Below are 21151 nucleotides of genomic sequence, written 5' to 3'. Positions count from 1 at the left end.
CTTTATATAAATGAAAGCTCCTTCCTTTTTATCTTTGTTGCCTAGACTTACATTCAGGTCCTGGTCATTTTTAACCTGGATTATTGTAACTTCATTCTTCTTGAACTACTTTTCTTCAGCACTTTTCTTACTCCTTTTGTTAACCTAGTTCAGTAATTTCTAAGTCACCTTGAGGATCTCTGACTCATATCCATAATCTTACTTTCTGCTTCAAAATTATTTACCTATAGCAAGTATTTTTCACTACCTGGCATTGGGCTAGGTAATGGAGACACAACCATAAACAAAGCAGGCAGTCTGATAACAACTTTACTTGGAGAAATGTAAAGAACACTTCTTCCTTCAGGTCCTATGTTTCAAATCATCTTATAAGAGTCAAGTTTCTTTAGAACTCCTGTATGATAGCAGATAATATCAACATTTCAGTAAAGTATCATAGTTAAGAGAGTGAATTTTGCAGTCAGAAGTATTCCCCTTACTACCTGTGTGACCTTCGGGCCAGTTTCCTCACCTCTCTATATGACTCACTGGTAAAATGGGCATAAAATACCAGCTCATTTGGCTATTATGTAAACTAATGAGATAATACATATAATCTGCTTAGAACAGTTCTTCCCACCAAGTAATAGCAATTTATTAGGCTTTACTATTATTGTTCCCCTCTCCAAACCTCTTCAAATTGGCACCCCATGGTCACTGTACCCTCCTCCTCTAACTGTACAACTTCTAAGTTCTCTCATTCATTCTCTCCTTCAAGCTTTTCCAAATCGATCAGAAGAGCTGCAAAAAACCCCTAATCCCACTCTATCTGGACTAAAAACTCCTGTAAGAACTTTCAGTTATGGCCAGCCTGACTATACACTTTACTGTTTCATGTTTATGTATCACCCTCACCAAAAAAAAAAAAAAAAAAGGAAAAGGAGTAGTCCTTGATTTGTATAGCATACAAACACAACTATTTATTCAGATATCAAGTATTAAGTAGAACTTTTTCCAAGTTTGTTTTAGCTGTGTTTTTTATTATAAATTTTAAGTTCCTGGAAAACAGATGTTCCATACTATACAGCACCTACACAGGACCAACACAAACATTTATTCAGGCTCTACAGTGGAAAGAGGTGGCTAAATATAAAATGGGATCACTACTGAAATCAACTAAAACTGGGCTTATTGAACTATAATTTTTTTATTAGCTAGAAACAGGAAAGCTATTTAGTTTCTAATAATCATTAGATATTAAATTTTATAAACTACACATTTTTGGAGTAGTTTACAACATTGAAATTGATAAATACAGTTTATGACCCAATTTGTAGCATTCACTTATTTACAAATGAATAAACACAATTTGCAATTTCACTTACTCAAATTCTGTAGCATAATATTTAAGAAAGCCCAGTAAGAGGTCCCCAAGATTTGATTCATTCTTTGAGAGGTAAGGAGGAACATTACACGGAGCTTGATGTACAAGGTGCAGCTGTATAGCAGGACTAAAAGATTCCTATCAAAAAGAAAAAGGGAAAAATGTGAGGCCATTTAAAAACACACCAAAAAACTTTATAAATCCTAACATAAGGCTGCCTGAAGAAGAGAGAATTTTCTTTATGTTGGCAATTTGGAAATCTGAAGATTTTCTTCCAGTAAAGGTTTCACCAATGTTTGGAGTAGGCCAGAAAGGACCTGAAAAACTAAGATATTCTAACCCTGACTGAGGTATATCACTCAGTTAACCAAATGAATTCCTATGGTAGCAAAAGATTTTCTAATTCATAAATAAAACCTTACTATACATACCAAGATTCCATCCAATAATATTTAGATTTCTTTATAAATGTATATCCTTCTTAATTATTTCTATAAAGAGCAGTTGTACTTTCTGAAGTGTATCAAGGACAAGATGAGAGCTTTCTCCAACTGTCACTTAAAATTTCTCTCAAAGGTCATATAAGTAATTTTAATACATAAACAGTACTTATGCTGATTTTAAGATTTTCTGAAATTTTGTTTCATTTTGTATTTTGTATCTTAGAGGGAACAGAAATAATGATGTTCAACATGAATTGAACTTGCAAAGACAAAGAAGGCAGGGAAAAGAAGAAAGACAGGAAACATACCAGCAAGCAATATTCAGCAATTTACTTTTAGCACAATATGCATAAAGGAGGATATCATCTGCTTGCAATCCAGGCCCAAACAAGATACTTATTAGAAAGAATACTAATGAGTACTTATTCTTTTTGCTTATGGTATGCCGTTCATTTTCATATCTGATCTTTCCTCTAATAGTAGCAAGTTATGGCTCTAAAATAAACTAAATGAACTATAGAAATTCTCAAATAATACATATCCATTACATTAGAAAATACTTTCTCAGGTAATTTTCACAGTGCCCTCAAGAAAGGTTTTCTATATTCCCCTTTGCCATCAGAAAAGAAAGATTTAAAAAACAAACAAAAAAACCCAATTGGTTAAGACAGCAGAATGACAACTACACTTAAGGTTCTCAACTACCCAACAGATCAACTTTGGGTTTATAGATATTAATTCAATTAGTAATATCTGAATAACTCCAATATTTAAAAAAATAAGAGGGTCCCCAAATAACTACGTGGTAATACCGAGAAATAGGGTAGTGCATCTATTTAATGATAGTCCTCAAAAAACCTCAGTAAAAACAAAGAGCAAGAAAATAAAAATATATTCTCTCCCTGCCCCATTACCTATAATTCTATCAACAATTTTTAACTACCAAGAAGTGATTACCTTTCTGTCAGAAGAAAAATTCTACTCCAACCACAACTCACAAAGTTGGCATTCCTAAATGTGGGGCTTCCCTTACATTTCTAACAGATTTAGTATTACATTATATGACTCAAGTAGAAATCTTATTTGTCTCTAGGACTAGGGGGACTAGGAGAGAAGCACTAATTTGTAATAAAGAGTAAAGGCAGAAGGAAGAGCAGGTTTCTTACTTGTCTTGCTCTTACTTTTTAAGTGTAAAATTGGACTTAGGATAACATTATTTAAAACCGTAAAACTGGCTCCAGCTCTGACATCGCCTGTGCTCCTTGAGGAGTGACGATACCATGGAACCGGAGCCATGACTGAGGCTGATGTAAATCTGAAAGCCTACCCTCTTGCAGATGCCCACCTCACCAAGAAACTATTGGACCTCGTTCAGCAGTCATGTAACTACAAGCAGCTTCACAAAAGAGCCAATGAGGCCACCAAAACCCTCAAGAGAGGCATCTCTGAGTTCATTGTGATGGCTGCAGACACCGAGCCCCTGGAGATCATCCTGCGCCTCCCACTGCTGTGTGAGGACAAGAATGTGCCCTACGTGTTTGTGCGCTCCAAGCAGGCCCTGGGGCGAGCCTGTGGGGTCTCCAGGCCTGTCATCGTCTGTTCTGTCACCATCAAAGAAGGCTCACAAATGAAGCAGCAGATCCAGTCCATCCAGCAGTCCACTGAAAGGTTCTTAGTCTAAACAGGTGGCCTCTGCCACACTCCCTGCTGACTGCTACCCCACGGGTTATGTATCATTTGTCTGTTAGCATATAGTATTTTGAGCTACCTTGTATTGTTATAAAATATTATAGTGCTCAAAAAAAAGCTATAAAATTTAACTAATATTCTCTAGGGAATTAAACAAAAAGGTATAAGTTCAAATGACAGGGAAAAGAAAAGTGGGTCACTGTTTAATAGTTTCTGCTCTGAAAGCTTCTTATTTTGATTTCCAGCACCTAGCACAATAAGCATTCAACTTATGAAATGATGCTGAGACAGAGCAGCCATTTTCTTACCTGAAGTTTAAAACTGTTTGAACCCCCTTTAAAATTTTTATTTTGTTCAATAATTTAAAGAAACATATCAGTAATTGTGAGATTAAAACTATAGAGTTGTGAGACCTACTATATTAAAATGCTGAAGGACCCTGAACCAACAGTTTGGCCAGTGTTCTCTTAGCTTCACTGTTCTTTTCCAAGGTCATATATAAAAAGGGCCATGTCATACCTATTGAGGGAGAACTGAAGGAGAAATCCAAGCAAACAAACAAACAAACAAAAAATAGGATCCAACTAAAAGAAGCTACAAGTAAATAGGGATTCTATTTAACCTTAAGTAATCCCCATTTTTGGTAATCATTCATATTACAGAAAGATTTTCTGCTTTAAGAAAAATTTCATTGAAGAATTTTTTAAAAAGGAGCTCCCCAACTGCATTTATGTATTGAAGGACAATATATGTTACTTCAGATAGGATGAGGGCATGTAAGCAGCAATCCAAAAGCCAAAGAAATAAAAGCAGCCTTTAAAATTACAACCTAAATCCAGAGAAAAACAATTTAACCAATACAATATAACATCTATTTCTTAAAGCATTTTTTCCTTTGCATTATTGATATTTACTGGTTTAATTTTTTTTAACTTAGGGAAGTTATCTCCATTATTTTTTAAGGTTATATCTTATTTTGGGCTTCTGATATCCAGATATGTAATAACTAAATTCTGAAAACATTTTCCAAATGATATTTAAATGCTGAAGACACATATCTTCCATTTTCTCTTCACAATGCCAAGTTAAGAAAAATTTAAATAAGTAATCTCTTGAAAAACATTTGAGAAGTCTCACTGTTTTTGCCCATATAATTGCTTAGCAAAACCTTTTGCCAGACTCCATGATCTTTTGAGGCTATGTCATCATATCTTACTTTACCTTCAAAGTTTGAAAATTTGGATAATTAAACACTTTCTGGACTAAATTAGACTGGCTGAACTTTTACTTGGTAACTGTTCTTTAAAATGATGTATAGCTTAAATGAAAGATGACTGTTTTCCATTTCTAGGCAAAGAAATTTAAGTTGCACAATTTTCTAACAATATGAATTTTTAAAACCTAGAAACGTTGAGGAAGATCTCAAAGAAAAGGATAACTGATATGGAGCATTTAAGTGGAGTTCTACCTATACAGAGAAAGAACTAAATGATACACTGAATGAAGTTCTACCAAGACTTCTTAATTTTATGCAGATCACCACTAATCTAGTGATGTACATTAAAGACTGATCATTAAATTGCCTTTAAACTATATCTGATATGAATGAGATCTTTAAAGTTTTGAAAGGAATGTAAGTATTTCACACAAAGTAGAAGTACTATTATGAAGTGGTTAAGAGCATGAGCTCTGGAGTCAGACCTAGGTTTGCAACCTTGTTCTTCTACAGCTATGTGAACCTAACCAAGTTATGTAGCTTTCCAAAGGTTAAGCTCCTTCATCCATAATATAAGGAAAGTAACAGTATTCATAGGGTTGTTATACAAATTAAATGATACAATGTATGAGAAGCATAGTAGCAATATTATCTATTTATTAATTATTCAGTATATGCGAGGCATCATGATTATTTTAACTATACATTTACAACACAGTATGTGGTTACCTCCTGCAACTTTCAATGCATTATTGTGGAATTATCTTTGGCTTCTGAGAATAGGAAGATACCACTAGGGAAGGAAACAAATATAAGTTGTCTTGATAAATCTGCCTAGCATAAATCTAGGTGAATCTCATAATATGCTTACATTAAAATAAAGATCCCTTCATACACCTAATCTGAGTTTATATATTTAAACCTTCTCAACTTCATTTCTTTAACTCAACAGTAAACACTCTGTCCTCTATCATTTATGTTGCTTTTTCAGTCAATAGTTAAGTAGTAATAATCAATAATGCTATATATCATGATATAGTTTTCAAAGATAAAGATGTTTATAATCTTTCATCCTTTCATAATTTAATAACACAACTGAATTGCAACACCATACCAATTTTTTAATTGAAAGTTTGTTACTGTAAAGTTTTAAATCATTCTCGAACTTTTTTATCAAGCTGAAATTTTGTCATATCAGCTTTTCTTAAAGGTATATAAATATATCTGTATAGGAACAATCAGATATATACAAATAAAATGTAGTAAGCAATGCAAATTAGATGAAATGGTATCTTAGTGACTACTACTATCATTTTGCCTTTCCATAGGCAGCACAGTCTAATGGAAAAAATACCAGTTGCTGCATCCATAAGTTGTGACTAAACAGCCTGGATCAATCATGTAATCTTTCTAACATTCAACTGTGAAACAAGGGGAGTACTTTAGAAGTTTATTTGCTTAGGATTGAAGATACTGTATATAGAATTTATATGTGCTGATATAAAATAGATACTAAATAAATGATAGTTACTGTTAGTAATAAGAAACAAGCTAATTTGCTTGTTCCATCAGATGGACCACTGAAAAAAGCGCTCCACTGATCAGTTTACAGGTTTCATACAAAACAAAAAAAACTGCTAAGAAGGGGAATTAAGTCCTTATCCATGTAAGTATCAATCTTATAGTAAAGATAATGTGGTTTAAATATTTATGACAATGTAAGCACACATGAAAGCAAATTAAGACATTCTTAAGTCTAGTAGGGCTTGCTATTAGTACTTTTTAAAGCCTTGGGGCTGGGCAGGTACTAAATCTATTTCCTGGTTACAGGTGTAGAAATAAGATTATTAGCAAAACAGGGTGGAGAATATAGGCTTAGAGGTAGTACATGTGAACAGAAATCAGGACCCTGTCATGGGAGAAAGCTAGGTGATTAGAAAAATGAAACACAGAAGTAAAAATGAGGTTCTTCAAACTAGAATATACTAGTAAGAATCTGAATATCTTATAAAAATAATACCTCTGTCTCCCAGCATAGTGCTATTAAACTGAAATTTCATCAGTATTTTACATTAGTAAAGAGAGTTCCAAGTAGTACATGGATTTAAGTGAGATCTCTGTAGAAGCATCTTTTCAATACACAATAATAGATTCTTTAAAGCGTAAGTTTAACTTAGATCCTTTGTGTGTTGAAAAATATATGCAGCTCTTTCTACACTGAAACCTAGGTCTTAAAGAAAAACAGAGTTGAGACAATGCAATGAAATAGTAAACACCTAGTCATTATCTTTGACCATTCAGTATGAGCTAAAGAATAAAAACTGTAGAGGGAGGAAAACATTCAAGAATAAGCCCAAAATTTCATGTTATTTTCATTTCTATACTTTCTGATGCTTTCATTTACCATAATCCTTAAAAAAGCATAAATACTTGTATCTAGCTATACTGTAAACTCATTATAATAGTTCTTCACAGCAGAAATTTGTTTTTAAAAGGAGGAAGATAGCCAGATTCCAAAAGGTTCTTGTGTTAAACAGCCTCTTCTAGTAGATGACACCACAAACTGGGAGGCCCCCACTACAGCAAGACTCTATTTACAGTGAACCCTTTATTATCCAGTACTTCACATGTGTGCATTACAAGAATAACTGACATTCAAAAACAAGAACATCAGTTCTCAACCATCAAAGATTAAACTACATTTAATTTAGGTTCCATGTCAATATATTTATTATATTTTGTCTGATACATATAAAATAAATAAGTTCTTTGAAAACTGATCACTCAAGACGGATGTTATGTTTTTCTTCGTAATATGACTATTTACTAAGTTTAGAAAACATCTCTTCTTATAAGTTTATGAACTAACAGGTAAAAAATTATGTGGTTTCAGAAGGTTGGTCAAACATTCTAAACAAGCTGCCTAAATATTATTTCCAAAAAAACCAGGAACAAGACTGACTATGGAAGAAAACAGAAATGGTAAGACTATAAACAAAGAAACAGCAAATTCTGGAAAAAAGAACACAAAAACTAGAAAAGAAACAAAAATACTCATATAGATTATGAATAAGTACATTACCTAGGTTTCTCTAAACTCAAACTGAGTACATACTAAACTTTTTCTAGTAGGCACACTTCATTTCTTGAGTGTTTCCAATTAACTTCACCAGGATTCTTAATAGTGTACACACAAGGACAGTGTACTAATGTTACCTCTTAGAATATTACTTGGTAAGATCAAATGAAAGATAAAAAGATTACCCAATTGTTCATCATCTTAATTTTTTCCCGATTTCAAATTATACATATGTTAGTTAGGCTATAAAACTTCTGAGTTACTAACTAAAGTTATGTTCTAAACATAAAAAAAGTAGCAAGAGAAAACTGGTAGCATGAAAAAAACTGGTATGAGTCCAAATGGGCCTTCACCAACTAAGTATATTTAATTCCCATTAGTGATAATCATGAGCATCACACAAAAAGTTCCACCATTAACATGAATGACAAGATTGTCTGCCAATAACCAAATAAAATAGCAGAGTCTTCTGAAAAATTGTATGAAACATTTTTGCATTCTAGTGGCCAATGCCTCAGTCTATGTAGAAAATGTTATCATATATTTAGAAGGTAATTAATACTACTTTTATATTCACGTTAATACTGCACATAATAGTTCCACATATACTTGTCATAACATGTATTGTAATAATTTATAAGGAACACTTACTGGGTAAATTTTTTGGATGGATGGAAGGATGGGTTCAGGTAGGGCTATAAAAAGAAAAGTTTAAAGCTTCCGTGATTCACGTAATTCATTTTACAAAGCAATAATTTGTCAGCTACACCCCAAGTATGAGACTATATGGGTTTATGCTAAAATTCAACAGCTTTCATATACTTTGTGAAATTAATTCTGATCCCTAAAAATTTAAATTCAAAATATATCTAAGTTGACAATTTAAGGTCTGTTAATAAATTACATATATTTCTATGTAAACCAATGTTCCTTACATGTTTTTAGAATAATAGGTCATCAATAAATGGACACACATCATTTGGTCCAAAATCAGACACACACACAAAATAAGCAACGACAACTGTTGTGCTACAGATATTAAAAAGACATTGTTAAGATGGATGTAGCTATCAAAACAAAAATTTTTTAAGTACAATCCAATGGCACTACATCATAAGAATAACAGCTCTATCATAATTGTCCCTTTATTATTTAATTTCTTCTAACAATAATACCAAAATTGAGATAGTTTTGGGAAATTGATCTATTGGGGAAAAAAACTGAAAAGATCTTCAACTTCATTAATATATTTTTAAAAAGAAAACCTCAGCAAAGGTTAGAAATCTAAATCAGGAGATTTGTACCAATCTGCTATATAATAAATAAAATTTCATACAAAAGAATCATTATCGTCATATGTCACTGTATTTTTTAACTGCCATTCTGCACCCTTCAACAGCTTTACCCAAATCCAACCTCATTAAATGTGCTAACTGTAATCTCACATCATTAGAATGTAGATGGAATAACATGAAAGGCAGAGTGTTTAATATTTACAATATAAGAAGTAACTGTAAAATATAGTGTCTTGAATATGGTAAGATACAAATAATACATTTTCAAGATTTCTTTAAGATTAAAGACCAAATATAGTATACCGCATGATAAACTATGTATTTAAGAATTAGAAATACATTACATATACAGTTGACGCTTGAACAATACAGGGGTTAAGGGTGCCAACCCCTGTGCAGTCCAAAATCTGCATATAACTTTATAGTTGGCCCTCCATATGTGAGGTTTCAAATCTACAGATTCAACCAGCTGCAGATCATGTAGTAAGTACTGCAATACATATACACTGAAAAAAATCTGTATATAAGTAGACCCGCACAGTTCAAACCTGTGTTGTTCAAGGGTCAACTGTAATTAAATAAATTCAGTAACAAAGAATCATTACTTGACTTTTAATTTGCTATTTAGCAAAAAAAATTTTAAATGACTCCTGGAATACATTAATGAACACATAATCAACCATTATGACCAATTTACATGGTTTCCAGCTATGATTATAAATGTATAAATTTCTACCACATAGTACAAAGTAAGATGCTTTATTTAAATATCTCTTCATCATGCTTTATTCCCAAGTTGAAAACGGGAAACTGTAATAAAATAAAATTCCATGATAGTATGGAACGTTCACAGTGTATGATTAAGAATATTAGGGGAAAAAACTCACTCGTTACTTACCAGAATCACTCTCAGGAAGTAAGGATACATATTTTTTTCCCCAAAGACATTCAAATGCTAAAATTCTAGAAGATCTTACAAATAAACTCAAGCCCCAGTCACTTAATTCTAAAAGTCTGTATATTTGTATAACATTTTTAATGGCTTTTTAATAATTTTCATTATAATACAGAAGTCAAATTGGAAACTCTTATTAGAAATTAGTTTAAGTTTTAAATCTAAAAACCTGAGTTCTATTCCCATGGAACACTGCTAGTAAAATAAAATTATAACTTAAAAAAGGATGAAGAAAAGACTGTAGAAAATTAGAAAAAAAATATTATCTCATTCTAGTTATCTAGTTATCTCATAACTAGAATGCTAGGAGAGAAAAATAAACACAAACCACTGGTATAGGGACTTTCAGTAGATAAAGAGCCTTTAGAACTAAGCAATTTGGAAGCTTTTGGGGGCAAGGTTATCATTCAAAAAATCCCCTGCCTTACAACCTTAAAGATTTAAAAACACTTGTCATTAGAGAAGCAGTTAGTGTACCCTAGCAATTATTTATCAATGCTATCCTGATAATAACCTCAAAACACTTAGTAGTTTTTCAAATGTTTACTTTATTCCAAACCAACATACACTCTGAAAGAATCTCTCTGTAACAACATCTATTTTGATTTCAAAATTTTGGACTTCAATCTTTTAATTTTCTCTCTCAAAAGCAAAATAAGACAAAAGTTTATTATTGCAGGATATGATCAATAGATAATGCCTTGAATATATTTAATCTATAAGATTTTACTTTGCCTGTAGTTTGGATGAGAGCTTTCTGGTCAGGCTTTCACAAATTTATACACATAAAAGTTACACACTAAATTCATCAAAAGTTAAACTAAAAAAAAAAGGAGACCTTCAACAACACTAAACAACCACTAATTTTGAAAACACAAGAACAATTTTAAAATGCCTAAGAGATATTTCTATACCTGGTAATACGGTAAACATTCCATGAATATTCATTCATATTGTTGTTTCTAACCAACTGACACTTTTGCCTTTATTATTAACTCATCATCTTAAATTGCTATTAAATTCTCTTCTCAATAGGTTTTTCCCTTCATGCTTTCATCAGTCACTTTTTCAAGCATATGTAGTTTGTAACTGACTGTTGAAATTCATTCTAGGAAATGCTTTAATCTTTTCAACCTTTCTACATAGAAAGGACCTGTTTCCCTTCTCTGTTCATGGCAGAAAAGATATTAAAGCATTTAAAGTTACACAAAACTTAAAGGTCATCTAATCCAACCATTAGTGTTACAGATGAATATTAAAGCCAGAGAGGTGGAATAACTTGGCCAAAATCACACAAACTAGTTCACTGTGGCAGAGCTGGAACTGCTCAATACACCTTGCAGACTCTTGTATGACAAGAAAAGCAATTATTAATACTTATTTCAATCTCTGTAATTTCTTCTCTGGAGGAGTAGGTTAAATCTGCCAAAGTACAGAACTACAGAGTAGGTCTGGTTAGCTGATGTCTTTTAACAAACACCTAGAAATGGCTGATGAGAGTGCCATTAATTACTAACCATCTTAGTAAACAGGACCACTTTATCAAGAATAAAATGTTTAACAAAATCTAAACCAAATTTTAACATAATTTCATTACACTGGTAAAATATTAACATTTGAATTTTTAACTTGCTTACAAAACCACCAAGGGGCATCTGTGATTAAAGTACATTTTTCTAAAAAAGCAATCAAATTAAAATTTCTAATGTAACCCAAAAGAATGGAGGGATAGGGCACATATTATGAATGTTCATGCATGTTATATGCTTTAGTCAAATCTAATGTTTAAATCTCAACTAAAACTAAAAAATGAATAGACACTAGGTGGTAGTACATGAATGTTAGTCTTATTCTTCTTCATATATTCTACATGTATTTTACAAGAAATATTTCTAATCTATTCAATTTTTAATAAAAGTGAACTGCAATCCACAAGACTGGACAGAGTTCACTAAAAAAGCATTGAAAGTAATGTATGTTTCAGATTGAACTATAAAATTGGACAAAAATGATCAGTGATATATAAAGAAGTATTTAAAGCAGCCAACATCATGTTTCAAATCCTTTTGGAAGGGCAAATCAATCATCAAATTAGTATATATCCAAGACTGTTCAGCAACAAAAATACATGTTTTATAATTAGCCTGAAATTCTTTAACAACAAAGAGGAAGATTATCTAACCTTTCTGATGATTACTGATTCACAAAATTTTGGTCCATTTAAACTATTTTAAGTCTCTCTCATTACCTCAAAAAAATTCACCTGATTCCATTGTCCAAATAAAAATATACTCTCTTATGTAATATATTATAAAACATCTACAAATACAGTAATATATGAAGGAAATGAATCCTACTGTCCATAAGTAATAACACCTGATAAATTTTTGGCACATACCTTTTCAGTATTTGTATACATATGAATATATTCACACTCAAGTATAGCTACTGTCTTTTAAATAAAATTGGTATTATGTTGTATATGTATATGACATTGTATCATAAATATTTTCTTATATCAATAAATATCTTTAAAACATGATTTTTAGTTTCTGTATAAATTTCATATTAGGATATATCATAATTAATTTGACCATTCCTCCTATTCTGAAAAACTTAGATTATTTCTAATCTTTCATTATTTCAACAAACACCATGAAAAACAGCCTTATATAAATTCATATGTACATCGCTGATTATTTATCTTAGGATAAATTCCTAGAAATGGAATCACTGAGTCAAAGAGTATAAACATAAATATTACAACAATTATTTTCTGAACTGTGCAATATTAACCCACAACTTCCTGGTAAATGGTCTTACATTAATATCAAGTCTTTCACCCAATCTCCATGCCAGTTCACAGGAAATAAAAGCTTCTTTAAACCAACAAGAAAATCATTTAATTCCTGTCTCAAGTGAAAAAGAAAAAACATGATGAATGGTGCTTGAGCAAGATAATGGGTCCACAATACAGTGGTAAAAGTTCTTTGATACAAGAGCGAATACAGGAAACTGTCAAAAAATAAAAACACAGTGAAACTTCTTTATAATGTTTTCCAGGGATAACATTACTAAAACATTTCTTCAAAGCAACAAAATAGGAAATGTGGTTGTATGTGCCATAGAAAAAACTTTTTAAAACAATGATATTTGAATATAAGGTCAACAGGGAAGACACCATAATGAAGTTTAACTGCATTTCCGTTTTAAAAATTGGGAAAAACTCCACAATACTTACTTTGTAAATAGTGCAAAACCATCAATACAAGACTATAGCTGCTTAAAGTACCACGACTGGCATCATTTATCTCATGGTGACTCGCCCACTTCTTAATCACCAGTACTAACGGACGAACTCGATTTTCAACTGAAAGTAAAATTAAAACTTAAAAATGGTAAGAAGATTTTACAGTTTCTTTGAAAGTTTACATTATTTCCGAACTCCATGCCAATAGAAAGAGCAATGCCTCCAGTTATTAAATACTGTTCACCATAAATGTGTCTTACTTCTAAAGTGTACTTGTTACCTTTTAAAAATGACCAATTATTAAAATTCATTTTATTGACCTATTACTCTGGTAGTATGTGATTTTAGTGTAGCAACATATTATATATATGAGAAAATGAGACATACTGTACATAAACACAAAGAGGTATCAGTATTTACTACACACATCTTTATGAAGGAATAAAGAATGAAGGATAAATACAGACGGTATTAATTGTTTGGAAATAAACACAAAACTTACGGTATGCATACGTTCTGAGAAGGAATGTGTTTCTTATTCCAACAATATTGTTTACATTCAAGTCGAACTCCACACAACTATTTTAAAAAATGAAAAAAACTTCAGCTCAAATACAAAATAAACTAACTCCCTAGTAACTAAATTCATATCCATCCATCCATCCAATGATACAAAATGGGCCCAAAGACCTTAAAATGAGACACTACAGAAATAAGAATGAAAACATACTTTTAGTATGAGCGGGGGTCTATTAAAGATATAAAATTATATTACTGTTGAAAGATCCATAATGTACCAGTAAGGCTTCAATTATTCTTAACAAAAAAAAAAAAAACTTTTAATTTTGTAATCTTTTCCAGATAAACAAAATTATATGGCCAAACACATTTCTGGGCAAGTTATCCCACTAAGTTATATATTCTCAATCAATTTTGAACGACAGCATCATCTGCTTTAAAATAGGAATGAAAAGCCAAATAAAGTACAGGTGAAAACATAAAAGCTCTGTCTACCTTTATATTCCCTCCAAAAGGGTTGCTAAATTATAGTATCATGACAAATTTGGCTACTGACATCTAGGAAGAACTATAACAGCCAAACACACAACAAAAGGGACACTTCTTTGAAACCAAAGATATCATGCAGTTCACAATTTAGAAAATACGGCAATAATGATGGGATACATAAAGAATGTCTAAACTCAAAATAACAAGGACTAACTAATGCATAAGTAACAGGACCATATACTATCAGGTCCAACTTCTGAACAATGAGTCTTTCTGTGAAAAGTGCCTAAAATAAAAACGAAAGTCCTTTCTATAGCTTTTAACTGTAAAATTTGAAATTTACCTTTTCAGATTTTCTAGTTACGGGAAAAGAAATCCTACAATCTTTCAATTATCCATGCACATTAATAAACATGGATAGTAAAATTAACACTTCAGATATATTTGACTTTGGGAAGCTTATGGTAACAGTAAAGTTACATTCTTTGTGTTTGTACAAATCTAACACTGAAACCAGTTTGCACTCCCTGTATATAACTCAATAAAGAGGAAAAAACACTTAGATGGAAACTAGTGTGCAAATAAAAACTTCCAAAAATATGAATTCAGAGCTTTAAAAATATCCACAGTACTTGCTTCAAATTCTACTTCTGGAATTACCGAAGTAACCCTTAATATGAAAAGAATTTTATGCACAAAATGCTTATTTAAACAGGGAGTGGTTAGGTTAAAGTCAATAAATTCACACAATGAAATACTGTAAAGCAATTGAAAATGAAGCCAGAAGATATTCAATGATAAAAGCGAGTATTCATGATATACTGTTAAGTAACAAAGTATGATTTCAATTTTAATTTTAAAAGCTTTTATGCACTCATACGCATAGAAAAGGGTCTGAAAGGCTTATACCAAAACATTAACATCAGTTATCTTTGGATGTTAGAAGTGCAGTTGTTTTTTTCCTTAATGGTGTGTGTAGAGAAGAATTATAAAATGGTGCTTATATAGAATACTTAACAATGAAAAAACCTTGTATAATAATCTTAAATAGAAAAAGAATTGTTTATATAACTACATTTTTCAAAACAATTATAATTAGCTAATAGTTTTACTTACATTTACTTTATGTTTTATCTCTCTATATCTTCGTGCTTTAAAAAAAAACTTTGTTAAAAATAGAAAACTCCACCGTTACTTGATAGAAATTCAGTAAATATTTATAGATTAGATGGATGTTTGGATGAATGAGAGGGAAAGTCTGAGCCAGCACTTATCTAAAGATTTGTTTAAAATATATATATTCAGTCAATTCTGATTATTCACAGTAGTTATGTTCTATACAGTCGCTGCAAACACCGAATTAGTGAACAGTGAACCATTGCTCCTAGGGGAAACAAAGGATTAGGTTTCTAGGAGCCTCCAGTCACATTTTCATCAGCGGATCAATATGTCTCCAGTCACATTTCATTGGGATGGCCAAAAAGTTTGTTCGGGCTTTTCTATCACATCGTATGGAAAAACCTGGACAAATATTTTTGGCAACACTATATTTTATTTTATTTTTTCGTGGCCGCACTGTATGGAATGTGGGATCTTACTTCCCTGACCAGGGATCAAACCTGTGACCCCTGCAGTGGAAGCGCACAGTCTTAACCACTGGACTGCCAGGGAAGTCCCTCCAGTCACATTTTCCTCAACTGATCAATATGTAACTTTGTTTTATGTATGTTTCAACTTAAAGACACTTCATTTAATATACTGTTCATTCAATAACAGTGAAGTCATTGCAAAAACCACTGTACTCTACTCATGCTTGAATGAAGCACATCTAACACACATATTTCCTCCATAAGGCACATCACAGCTTTGTGCAAAAGGACCCTAGACAGTACCTCAGCACTATGTTCGGGACTCACTTTAAGCAGCAAAATCAAGCACGAAAGCACAAAAATGTGAAAAACAGCACTAACTAGACTGTGAAAAGTACATTTGTTTATAGTATGAGAGCTGAAACAAGAAAACAGAGTGTCACATTGTTAAACTCAGTTGGGAACACCTACATCAGGTGACTCAAAATTTTCCCCACTCTGTGCATGTCTATGAATAATCATAAAAGTGCAAATGTTAATTTGGGGGGTTACAAAAATAAATTTTATCAAGTATGTAAATTCATAAATATGGAATCCATGAATAATGATAAACTGTGTATATACTTATATAATTTCAGTATTACTTTTATAAACTGGGCTAGAAAATGTGATTTATCACAATCCTATATATTTTTTAGAAAATAAATCTTTTTTAACCAATAAAACACCTACTTACATTTTATAAAATGTAAATAGATAGATATTATATAAAAGATTCTAATTCCAATGCCTATAAGAAATCTAGAACCCAAACTAGTAGAATATGTAGATAGCTATAATTATATTAGTAACAACCCCCTTTGACATATACATCAAATTTCATCAATTAAGATATGTTCTCAAGAGCACATTTCCAAAAGGCAAGAGGATCATTTAAAACTCTAAAATATAAATATGCATATATTCTTTCAATTGGATAGTCCCAAATACTCAAAATGTCAACCAGAATAACTACGTACAGTTAAGTATGAACAACTGCTCAGACTATTCTAAAAAATCATTTCAAAAACCAAATCATTTCTAAATGAAGATAAGCTATTACGTGATAGCATACACTTCTTAATTATCTACCTCAGAAGAATACCTAAAAATTATCTAAAGCAACTTAAAAAAAAGAACTCAATAATTACTGACCTGACTTTATCCCTGAACTTCACAATTGGCACTTTTGCTCTAATCAGCTGAGGTCTCTCAATGTAACCAGCTGAAGGATAAAATATAATATGGATATCTGTAAATGTTTCTCAAATTCACAGTGTTCCAATGCACATTTTTTAAAAGTAATACTTTATTTACCTAAAACAATTTGAGAAAATATAGTCTTTGAGACAGAAAGCAAAGACAAAAGGACATTATCAAATTCTTCTAAGTTTGGAACTTCCAATACCATGTAGAGGACTTTATATATTAATACGTTATTTTCAGAAATGTGGTCTAATATTTAATAACATCTATAAAGAATTTCATCAGAGCATTATAAGAGAAGTATCTATGCCAGCAGCAGGGGGATAGCTAAATTCTGGTACAGCACATGGCAAGATATTATGGCAGCCATAGAAATCACATTTACAAAGAATCTTAAATGTGGAAATGTTGGCAACATGATACAGGGGGCAGTGATACATTCAAATAAGTATGATCTGTAAGAGGAAAAACACATATATACATATTTTTTTATTCCACCAAACTTAAAAAAATGTTTTTTTGTGAGCTGAAATACATGTTCATTGTAGAAAATTAGGAAAACACAGAAATGTATATAAAAAAGAAACTGCGAACTTTTCCCAAATGAGCAATTTCCTAATGTTTTAACTAAAGAAAAACGTAATAACATATTGTAAAACTAAAAGTTTTCTGTTATAATGCTTCTAACACCAAAATCATAAAATACATCAAGCCTGAAATAGAATTATGTGCAGGAATTCAGTGAGGTTTAATGAAAAATAAGATTAAGAGTTAAAAGTTTTGAGTTCCAAGTACAGGTTCAGTCACCAACAAACTATACTCCTCGGGCAAGTTACTAAGCCCACTGATCACCAGTTTCCTTAATTATTAAAAACACTAATTAAAAAGAAAACTTTCATTTGAATTATATGATCTCTTAGCTCCCTTTCACTTTTAATATTTTATGATTTTAATAATAGTTATTAAAAATTCATTTATGGTACAAATTACTCCTTTATTTTACAGACGTGAAATTCAAGTCCACTGAAATAAATCTCTTGATTTGTTTCTTTCCTACAACTGACATGTTATTCAAGGGCAATAACCCGTTAAGTGACTTGTATTTTCCAGCTCAAAGCCTGACACATAAGGAGTATTTGTTAAATAAACAGACGAACTATCTTTCCAACATCACAGTTAGTGTGACTTCAAATGTCCACAATATTCTGTGTAAGTTTAAATAAATTATTTGAGATGGCTTAACATGCGGATTAAAATCTGCTTCGTCAGCTTATTCAAAGAAAATCTTACAATAAAATGGCCTAAGTCAATAATTTTGCTTTCTGTTGGAGTTATATATCTGGGCTTCATGTTCAGTGATAATGTTTTTAAAACAAGTAAAGATATATGTCATTGCAAAACAGATGAAATTCTCTTCCTCACATGAATACATATAAGACTTCACCTGTATACTTCTTTTGGCTTGTCAGATACTCTGCATTACAGCTATTTACATTCACGCTTTAGCTTCCCTAATGGTCTACAACCTTTTGAGAAAGAACTGAAGCTTACATATCTTTGAATTCCCCACTACCTTCAGTGGGACAGCTTACAAGTAAACTCAATAAAGATTTGCTGAATTATACATTTCTGTGTTGAATGGTTTATTACTCTTCTTTTTAATCAAAAGTTAAAAGGAATTTATGTGGGAAAAAGGATCTACATTATACCTAACCTAACAGAAAATAAAAAATCCTTACCAGAAAATAAATATAGTGAGAGACATTTTAAATAAATAGTTGTCAAATGACATATGAACGTGAAGCATGTCAGACTTACAAAGTCTAGTACAGAAGTGTTTATGGACTAAGGTGAGGATATGCCGTGCTTCAGTCTTCTGATTTACCTGAAAAAAACACTGAAAAGTTAAAAATAAAGTGTTTTTCATTATCTTTCTAAACTTAGTGTTTTATTTTCTTAATGTATCTCAACAAAAAGAAAACATAAAGTATACTTTTCATTGGAGTTGTTTTTCAATATATAGTAAATTACATTATTTAAAACTCAACCTTTATGCTATCTTTTATATCAATATTTCTAAATCAATTTCTGATTTTAAACTTAAAAGCACAATTTTAAAAGAAATACTGAAACAGCCATATGTCATTTTTTCACTTTAGTATATAAATGTAAAAAAACAATCTTCTCCAAGAAAAATAAACAGAATTTTAACTTTCTGTAACATGTTTTATTTCCCTATCTAGACTGTGAGTTGCTTAAAAATAAGATTCAAATCTATGGTGTTTCAGTATGAGTTGTAACAACATGATTCAGACATGTGAATAAGACTAGAGGATTAGTGTGATGTACCTAAGTATAACCTAATTGCATGGGAGAAAGTTTTAATTAAAACTCTAGGATTCTCCACTATGTCTATTATTTCTGAGGGGTTTTTTTCTTTTCTTTTTCAGTTTTCCTTTGTATGATTTCAAAGCCTAGAAAAACATCAAGAGTTTCTTTCCTGGAATAAATCTCTTTCTGATTTGCAGCAACTATAAGTCAATTTTGTTAATGGACTAACAGGAATAGTAAAAATATATATTACCATTCAACAGAGGTTTTTCTATTTTTTAAGAGGTAGAATATAAGGCATATTAAAATTATACTGAAACTGACTTAATCTTTGGTAATTCAGAAGAGACTTCAGGGCTTCCCTGGTGGTGCAGTGGTTAAGAATCCGCCTGCCAATGCAGGGGACACGGGTTCGAGCCCTGGCCCGAGAAGATCCCACATGCCACAGAGCAACTAAGCCCGTGCACCACAACTACTGAGCCTGCGCTCTAGAGCCTGCGAGGCACAACTACTGAGCCCATGTGCCACAACTACTGAAGCCCGGGTGCCTAGAGCCCGTGCTCCACAACAAGAGAAGCCACCACAATGAGAAGCCCACTCACTGCAACAAAGAGTAGGCGCTGTTCGCGGCAACAAAGACCCAATGCAGCCAAAAATAAATAAATAAACTTATTAAAAAAAAAAGAAGAGACTTCATTCAGCATATTAAAGAGGCTGCTCAGGTCAGCTTAATGAACAATTATTGTGGAATTAACGATACACAAGAGTATCAGTTAACAGGGAATTCAAATAAACATAATACTAAATAGCAAAATTTGGTTGCTAAATAAGAAGAAACAAAGTCAAAATATCAGAGACAATTACGTTAAATCACAGTAGTCTTACTTTAAATTTCAGTGAAATCTCTCTTTTTGAATTCCCAAAATAAGTACTCCAAATCCCATAGTACTTTCAAGGGGAAAACAATAAAGATTAAAAATAGAATCACTGAGAATAGAAATGGAAGGAAATATATCAAGATAAAGACAAGCTCTTCCTCTTTGCTGCATCCTGGTAACATACCCAACCTAATAACATTTCAAAATAGAGGCAGAGCTCTTTAAAAACACATAGTGCAACCACCTCACTTCAATAGTTTAGAAATAAATTAATGCTAGAATTTCTGTTACGTTTATTGTGTATATGCCTGAAAAAAAAAAAGCAGCAGCATTTCCTAGCTTTCCTTGAATTCTTATAAACAGAGAATTCAAAGAAGCAATTAAACAAAACAGGTTTTTTTCCTCAATGACTCTTACATGAAATTTCTTAAATGACTTAACATGAGAAACACACTTGGAATAAATGTTTCATTACTTACTGGTTCCTCTTTAACAACTAGACATAAATCACCATCACTGCTCCGAGTACCAAATCCATTTAAAGAGGACCCAACTAAAAAAAGTCTGCTTTCTAGAGAAACAGAAGAGAATTATAAGGTATTATTTAAAATTTAACATTGGGATGCATGTACTTAAAGGGCATGCAAAACAAGGAAACATACGTGGAAACATCAGCTGAATTTCTCTCTGCAGCTCTGTTCTACAGAGTTCTTTCTTCTTTAAATCACTTACTTGCTGCTGACATGCTTCAAATAACTCCAGTATCTGCTGACTCAACTTGGATGCACCACAAAAAAAGAAGTAAAACTT

General features: G+C 31.8%; 1 protein-coding gene and 1 pseudogene across 3 annotated transcripts in view; one reads left to right on the top strand and one right to left on the bottom strand.

Annotated features, from left to right (window-relative positions):
• The window catches only part of TENT2 (terminal nucleotidyltransferase 2), a 57188-nt gene that overhangs the window by 12427 nt on the left and 23610 nt on the right, over positions 1-21151 (bottom strand). Inside the window, exons 6-13 of one of the 2 annotated variants that reach the window (XM_007471971.1) lie at positions 21004-21118; positions 20821-20912; positions 18951-19029; positions 17082-17151; positions 13793-13869; positions 13282-13410; positions 8442-8485; positions 1365-1501 (exon numbers count right to left, since the gene is read on the bottom strand). In XM_007471971.1, coding sequence (XP_007472033.1) covers positions 1365-1501; positions 8442-8485; positions 13282-13410; positions 13793-13869; positions 17082-17151; positions 18951-19029; positions 20821-20912; positions 21004-21118 — 743 coding nt within the window. The remainder of the gene's footprint in view (positions 1-1364; positions 1502-8441; positions 8486-13281; positions 13411-13792; positions 13870-17081; positions 17152-18950; positions 19030-20820; positions 20913-21003; positions 21119-21151) is intronic. The other variant, XM_007471972.1, reaches the window with a different exon arrangement.
• LOC103082397 (NHP2-like protein 1 pseudogene) lies at positions 3053-3600 on the top strand (annotated as a pseudogene). The gene has a single exon (XR_014368721.1). The product of XR_014368721.1 is annotated as an NHP2-like protein 1 pseudogene (transcript).

Source organism: Lipotes vexillifer, unplaced genomic scaffold (assembly GCF_000442215.2).
Source record: "Lipotes vexillifer unplaced genomic scaffold, Lipotes_vexillifer_v1.1 scaffold83, whole genome shotgun sequence".
In the NCBI taxonomy this organism is placed as follows: Eukaryota; Metazoa; Chordata; class Mammalia; order Artiodactyla; family Lipotidae; genus Lipotes; species Lipotes vexillifer.
This window is presented reverse-complemented; position numbering and strand designations above follow the sequence as displayed.